Raw genomic sequence first — 7,784 nt, 5'->3', positions numbered from 1 at the left:
ACCTTTATTATTATCTTTACATATTAAGCATATCATCTAACAATAAAATACCTATCTAGATAGTTGTTAGACAGCAGAGGCAGCCCTAGATTCTGAATAAGAGGATTAAGGGACTAGAAGTTAAAATCTGCAAGTAGTGCGATAAGGAACTCTAAAGGTTAGTTACCTAGGCTAAAGTATTTAACTAGGAAGTGTTTAACTATAGTAGTAGGGAGGTGCTAAAACTGTTAGGAGAGACTGTTGTTTAAAGGGACCTAGGAGGACATAGTGCGCAAAGAGTCCTTATAGCAAAACTGTAGAGCTAGAGTAGAGATGTCCTACTAGCTAGCGTAAGTAGATTCTTCCTATAGCCCTAGAGTAGCGCTAGTAAGTTTCTATAGGGAAGCCTGTCGCTAAGGGGAGTAGGAAGTAGGCTAGTAGATTTCTGTAACAGTATCCTCTATTTTAACAGTAGCTTACTTGTCTTTCTGTATCTAAGACTTTAGTTAATTAGTAGATAAAGTAGATAGGCTACTGTTTGTAATAAAGGTTTCTAGGGTAGTAGCTTTCTTATGTGTCTTATAGCTAAAGTCTTATATATAATTAGAAATAGCACTACTACCCTAATAATTAAAGGACTTAGAATCTATAGGGGTTTCTAGGTAGTATAGGTAAGACTTGTTATAAGAAGTCTTCTTTATAGAAGTAGAAGAAGGCTAGGGGGGTAGCATAAAGTTAGGCTTAATATTATCCTTATTAGTTAGTAATGTAGCTGTAATATGTAAAGATGTTAGTAGAAGTTAAAGAGTTATGTCTGTAAAGGTAAGTGTAGTAGTAGTAGGTAGTTAGAGGAGAAGTAGAGCACCTAGTGCCTTTAAGTAGTAGTAAGGCCTAGATATTTAGTAGTAAAAGTACTATATATAAGTAAAAGACAAATTCTAGTAAAAGAGCTGTATATTAGTAAAAGATAAAGAAGTAAGCATTTCTTAAAATAAAGGGGTAGGGGATACTTAGGGGCGCTGGACCTCTTAGAAGGCGCCGAGTAGATTAAAAAAATATGTACTAGACCGCTTAAAAGGTACTAAAGGGAGGCGCTAGACTACTTAAAAGGCGCTAGTTAGTTAGGAGGTAAAACAAAAGGCTAGTACTCTAGAGCCTAGAAAAAGTAACAATTTAGCCTACTAAATGTTAAAGACAGGTAATCTGTACTTAGAAGACGCGTAGGGGAGGCTGATTTATACTTAAAAACAGGCACTTACTACCTACGCTAGTTAGGGTAGAGACTAAGAAAAGAACTCTAAATAGGGCTAATACTTAGTAAAGAGATAGCATACTAGACTAAAACTTTAGTACAACCTTAAGTAGTAGTAGCTAACTACTAGTCTAACAAAGGCAGAAGCCTAAGAGAAAGCTAAATTTTTTAGCTATTAGGTCTGTGTCGCGCAGCCGAGCCTGTGGATGACCAATGGGGTGCTCCCCTATCCAATCGAGCTTGCGGATTATTGTTGAGTGGCTCCTTTCTCCACAATTAACCACCGAGCTCCTGAGGGTCGCCCACAAAGCTTGAGTAAGCGAGATCACGTGATAACCAAATTTCCTTTGTACTTAAGCAACACGTTACACATCAAATATATAGACACTGATTAAATTAATCGATCACCTAAGTATAGTCCTCCAAGCTCTGTTACAGTCTGCTATTATATAAGGTAGACTTTATAAGCATAAAAGTAGCAATCTAGTAAACTAATAGATTTAAAAGAGGAGTAAATAAAATAGCAGACAGTAAGCTATAAGAGGGCGGAGAGAGAGGCCTACTTATAGTAGTAAGGCCTATACTCTCTCTAAGTAAAAGTAAAGGTAAGTAAAGGAAGGTTCTACTAGGTTTAATAGAATCTGCTAGTAGGTTGTGACACATACTAGTAGGTTACCATCTTACCTTAGCAGAAGTCCTAACAATAGCATTGCATTGCTTTGTTTTATGCATTTCTCATTACTATATATATGTAGAATTATAATGCTATATATACGATTAAGTAAAACATAAACTAGTTAACGTAAACAGCCTTATGTAAGGAACATAGTAGTTCCCATCTCAGCCTACTACTAAGAAGAAGCCACATTAATCAACTACGCAAACATCTTACGACACGTGAACGAACATATAATAAGAAATGGAGTAAGTATTTTAGTGGAGTCTCTAATACCTTTTATTTAACAGATAGATATAACGTATTTAACGGGTAAGTCGGCTACACGGGCGAGTCGGCCACTCTGCTAAGACTACACTAACATTCTACCTTATAACGCGATAACTTAATAACAACATAAACCTACGCCCTTAAAAGAGGCTGTAATACAGCTTGCGCTCTAGGCACTTAAACAAGACGTAAACCTTACTATATAACGCGCTGTAGCTATATATAACGCGCCTTACAGTATACTACGCAATTAATATATAGGACAACCTACATAAGCTAATTATACGCTAAGTTAACAGAATATAGATTAGACTAAGGAGGATGTAATTGCTAAGTACATTCTTAAGCTAGATGCATAAGGATTTGCCTCTTAGCTAGCTACTATAGCTAATATAGCTAATTCTTTGCGTACTAAGCGCAATATAGGCCATGTTAGCATAAACTAGCCTAATATATTTGTTAAGCGCTGCTTTAACCTTAAAGTAAAGTTTAATTGTAAGTACGACTATAAGAGAGCTCTCTGTAAGGATCTAGAGATTATATAAGGCTGGTTTAGGCTTATAGTAAATGTTAAAGCTAAGTATAGTATCTAGGATAATAACACATACAACTTTAATAAGACAGGCTTTATAATAGGCTAGATATCTACAGAAGCAGTTATTACAGGTTTAGAGCGTTAAGGACAGCTAAAGGCAGTGTAGTAGGGTAATTAAGAGTAGATAATGGTTATATAGGGCATTAATGGCACAGGGTAGGCTATTCTACCCTTTATTATCTTTAAAGGCCGCAACCACCTCTCTGCCTAGTACAAAGAGGATAATCTGCCCTATAATTAGGTTATTAGAGTCTCTAAGAACAGATAGACTACTAACAAGCTTGGTCTAGACTGGTTAAAGCACTTTAATGCCTATATAAAGACGCGCACCTAAGGAGTACACTAGCTACTCCTTATTAATAGCTACAAGAGCCACAACTCCCTTAACTTCTAACAATACTGTAAGGAAGTAAATATTATTATACTGTATATGCCTCTGCACTTATCTTACCTCTTATAACTACTAGATGTAGGTTATTTTGCCCCTCTAAAGAAGGTATATAGGCACTAAGCTAAGAATCTTATATATAACTATATTACTTATATTACTAAAACTAAGTTCCTATTATACTTTATAGGCGCCTATAAGGAGACATTTACTTCTAGCAATATCTAAGGAGGCTTCTAAGGCGCTAGAATAGTCCCCTTTAACCCAGAACGGGTTATAATAGGTCTTAATGTCCGCCTACGTACCCTACCGCTACCTACTATAGAAGATAAGCTCTAGCAGTCCCAGACCCTAAGCACTACCCTGCAATTAGTGTTGTAATTAACGCTGGTTTAAGAGAGGATTTAAAGGCATGCAAGCAGCTTACTAACTTTAATAGTTAAGGCCTTTAAAAAGCTTGCTAAAGGCGCAGCTATAGTAGCGTATAAGCTAGTGTTAGCTTAAAGGGAGATTACTAGGCTTTAAGCAGTAAATAAGGCTGCTACGCAACGTAGATTGCATAAAAGAAAGCAGTTACAGCAGGAGAGAGTCCTAACAGCTAAGGAAGGCCTTTAATTAACTACTCTAACTAAGTTTAGGGCGTATAGTAATAGTAAGAAGGTAAGGAAGTAAGTATGTGTTAAAGGAGGTAAGGTAACCTAAAGACGCTGTAAAAAGTGCTACAATATAGGGCATAACTTGCGCACGTGTAAAAAGCCTAAAGAAGGTGTTACTAAATAATATTATATACTGTACTACTATAAATAATGCTAATGTGGGCTAATGCAAGCCATAATAGGGTAGAATGTTGGTGTGGTCTTGGCAGAGTGGCCGACTCGCCTGTGTGGCCGACTTACCTGTTGAATACGTTACAAGAAAGCTTAATATAAATATTACTCTAAAGACTAAGTTTTCTGCACTAAATTTTAATTTCTAAGAGATTTCTTTAAGTTCTAGATTTTTAACTTTACTAGTTAAAAAAATAAGTATAGTAAATTCTAGTTATTTTTTTAAATATGTACTACTAAGTTATAAAGCTCTTTATTTAAAGTACTTTTACTACTATAAAGCTAGTTGCTATCTACTCTATTAGTATAGATATTTAGCTTTAAAGATTAGACTTTTTGTGTTTTTACTAGTAAAATGCGCGCATTGCGCGAATCCGCGCATTGCGCGCACGGATACGGTACGGTAATCATCCTAAGAAGCGAATGACAATAACTTTGCCAACACCTCCAGAGCCATCAACAACGCCGGATCAGCCTGGATCTCCAGATGTCCCGGACTTTCCTGATGTTCCCGACTTGCCGAACACAACCCGTGTACCTAACTTACCTGATGTACCAGATGTACCGAACGTGCTGGATATACCAGACGTGCCAGATGTACCGAATGTGCCAGATGTACCACCAGAGACACTTGATATTCTCACTACTCCTGGGACTCCCAACTTCCCAGACCAACCTAGAACAAGAAGTTTCCCGAGTTCTTTCCAACAAACCACTACCTCTAGCAATATTGGCACAAGAATGACCAGGCCCGTGAGTGAATCAGCGGAGACGACCAAATCTTCGCGCACGCCAAGAGCAATGACCGGATCCTTGAGCACACCAGTGATTAGCAGGATCACAAGGACGATCCGATCTTTGAGCACACGTTCAAAATCCACTAGGACCTTTAGCATACAAACATCAACTGGTCAATCGCATTCCAGTCGCGCATCTAGGTCTTTCAGTTTTGGCACATTGACCAACTCAAGTAGAACCACGTATGAGATTTATTCTGTTTTTGTTTTCAAACTGCCACATTACCTGTACGTATTGCGACCGCAGGTGAAGTTACTGAGGCGACTGCCGAAGCCGTCCGTGCCGAGACGTCTGATGTCTTGTAGGTCAATTCTTCACCCCTTTATAGCAGAGCATAAAATACCAACAGCAACTAAATCTTCGTGTATAACGGCTTGCATGCAGACACCGGTGCCTAAGCTTACTTAGCTGCTGTTCGGCGTGTCCGTATAATAGAAAGCGTACCTCGAGAAAAAGAAGCTACGTATAGATCAGACAAAGTAGTCAACCAATGATGCATAATTTTTCCCGAAAAAGTGAAATGACGATAACTTTATAGGATTGGATGCACTATCATTTTCTCCGTATGCGTAGATCGCTGTAAATCGGTAGTCGCTCTAAAATTATTATCCAGGCTTGAGGTCACATTGCTAACCCATGAGCTGCATCTGGTCGGTCGGTGGCCACCTGGTTTGCGCAAAGCTCAGACATCTCTTGACGCTCTGCAAGTACTTCCTCGTACTCTCATCGCTCAAAATATGTGCTGCGTTCTCGTTCTCGTGTAGCTTTTCTCGTGCACTTCGCTCGTGGATGCCAACCATGGTAACACCAATGGGCCATGCAGCCTTACCAATACTCAATCTGAGATAACCGTCGTTTGCATCAACGTATCGACGCTCTTGGGCTGCATGCACGATCTCCACAACAGGCTCAAGGATACTGTCGAGGAGATCGAGCTTCTCCAGCTTCTTGAATAGTGGGCGCATATTCTCCCGTGCCTGCACCATAGCAGCGTAGGCTTGTTTGCCCTGGTAGCTCTCCTTGACCTCTGCGTCCCGTAATGCAAGTGTGACCTCCCATTCCCTGAGCACCATGGTAAAGTAGCTCGCCAGCTGTCTGAAGAGAAACTTCCGCGCTTCGCTGTCCTTTGAAATTGGAAACTCGACCTTCATGTCCTTCTCAGGTACGAGCTGGAGTGTGGTGGGTATTGGACCATCCGTCATGATCGCCGCTAGATTGTCTGCGCCTATGCGCTTCTTGTAGCGCTTCAGCCGCTGCTTGTGTGTCTCGCCGAACAGTCGCACAGGTTCGTTCAGTGTTCGTAGCTTCTCGACCAGCTCGTCTTCTGGTATATCCTCCGCTTCAGGCACCGGCGTGCCTTCTTCACCATCCGCCTGCTTGGGCGGCAAGTCAGGCAGCCCTAGCCTCTTTCTTCTCTGCCTCTCTTCTGCCTCCTCTTCTTCCTCCCTTATGCGCTTCGATTCTTCAGCAAGCCGTCTGCGCTTCTCCTGCCTCTCGGCTTCTCTCTCTGTTTCTTCTTCGTCTGCTTTTCGTTTTTTCTGCAATCGCTCTTGACGCGCTCTCTCTTCGGCCTCTTGTTCTGCCTGATAAGCAGCTTGCCTTTGGGCCTCGATCTCGCTGCGCTTAAGATACTTTTTCTCGCTCGAAGGTGCAGGTGATGCACTCTCCTTGCCTTTCTTGATTTGCGCCGACATCAATTTTGCAAAATCCATGATGACGGTACGTGTTCAATATTGTAGAGAGTGTGGGGGAGGATGTGGCTCCCAAAGATTCGATTCGCGATGACGCGCCAAGGTGACGCTAGTGTGAGCTTGAGCGCGACGCGCCTTCCTCCCACTTCACTCACAATCACGTCAATATGGCTGCACAGAACTCGAACACGATTGACCGAGAAGCTACGACGCCCTTTCTGCTGAGGCTGTTCTACAAGCAAGGCTCCTACCACAGGTGCTCAACCTCCTCACGCCGAAATGAGAAGAACAGGGCTTACTGACGTGTATAGGCTCGATGAATTTGATCCAGCACTCCCACGCCTACCGACCCACCTTCAAATCTATACATGGCAGAGTTGTTCCCTACGCGAACTTTGTGGGCTTTTTCTAGGTGCCATGCCCAACCTATTGCCACAGCCGTATGCTGGCACCCGGATTGCCTTCCGTCTGGTCTACCCTGACATACAAGGCTCGAACCGGCCTGGCGCACAAGGACGCTATATTTCTCGAGACATTGGATCCGTCATAGTAGGCGCTCGTACAGCAAATGAGGACGGCGATATGGGCGATGAAGTCGGTGCAACGGTTGCAGAGGCCCTAAAGCAACTCAACGGTGACCCTGACAAGACTCTGAGCGATGCTAAGTTTCTCATTGGGGACTATGTCACATGCGCAATTCTGCCACCACTACCTGATGGTAGTGTTCCAGCAGCGCCACCACCAATGTCTGGACCCGGAAGAGGACCGCCAGGCGCATACGGCGGACGTGGTGATTATGGGTTTGGACGCGGCGGGAGAGGAGGAGGCGGAGGAAGATATGACGACAGAAGACCTTACGACGACAGGAGACACAGCGGAAGTGTACCATCGGGTGAGTGGAGGCGGGGCGAAGCACCGCCAGAGCGAGAGTCTGGCTACGGCAGAGGAAGAGGAGGCGGTGGTGGTGCTGGAGGAGGGCCAGATGGCAACTGGCATGGCCGAGGAAGGGGAAGATGGTGATCTGTTGCTGGTCAACGTGTCACGCAACTGTGGACAGCATGATTAGCACGAGCAGTCAAGTTGAGCTGAAGGTGCTTTGACTGTATGGCACGGGTGTTCTGGGATATCACAGCGCCTCAAGAGTCAAGTAAGAGTCGCGTATGAGGCAAAGTGTAACTGACCGACGACACACAAGACAGGATGGATAATTGAGGGCTACTCGAATCCGGCTTTCAACTACAATGTTCGAACTGCTAGTCTGCACCAACCGTGTCGGGCTGTAACAAGTTCATACCCATGCATGCACGC

At 42.8% G+C, this 7,784-nt stretch overlaps 2 protein-coding genes across 2 annotated transcripts, besides 8 other annotated features; one reads left to right on the top strand and one right to left on the bottom strand.

Moving 5' to 3' along the window:
* Positions 1-53: part of a mobile genetic element that runs on past the window's edge.
* Positions 43-1,414: a mobile genetic element.
* Positions 1,415-1,417: 3 nt separating this feature from the next.
* Positions 1,418-1,703: a mobile genetic element.
* Positions 1,661-1,954: a mobile genetic element.
* Positions 1,955-2,195: 241 nt separating this feature from the next.
* Positions 2,196-2,251: a mobile genetic element.
* Positions 2,205-4,071: a mobile genetic element.
* A 277-nt stretch (positions 4,072-4,348) lies between these two features.
* Positions 4,349-4,388: a mobile genetic element.
* Positions 4,389-5,414: 1,026 nt separating this feature from the next.
* EKO05_0006813 (uncharacterized protein) lies at positions 5,415-6,497 on the bottom strand (the record flags this gene model as incomplete). The annotated part of the gene is made up of 1 exon (XM_038946228.1): positions 5,415-6,497. The coding sequence occupies one exon, from the start codon at positions 6,495-6,497 to the stop codon at positions 5,415-5,417; it is 1,083 nt and encodes a 360-aa protein (XP_038797346.1).
* A 396-nt stretch (positions 6,498-6,893) lies between these two features.
* On the top strand, positions 6,894-7,542 carry EKO05_0006812 (uncharacterized protein; the record flags this gene model as incomplete). The annotated part of the gene is made up of 2 exons (XM_038940663.2): positions 6,894-7,160; positions 7,207-7,542. 2 exons carry the CDS (start codon positions 6,894-6,896, stop codon positions 7,540-7,542), a joined length of 603 nt encoding a protein of 200 aa, XP_038797345.2.
* Positions 7,420-7,453: a tandem repeat.
* Positions 7,543-7,784: the final 242 nt, after the last annotated feature.

This window comes from Ascochyta rabiei, chromosome 11, assembly GCF_004011695.2.
Source record: "Ascochyta rabiei chromosome 11, complete sequence".
NCBI lineage: Eukaryota > Fungi > Ascomycota > Dothideomycetes > Pleosporales > Didymellaceae > Ascochyta > Ascochyta rabiei.
The sequence above is the reverse complement of the archived record's forward strand: the minus strand, read 5'-3'. Positions and strand labels throughout refer to the sequence as shown.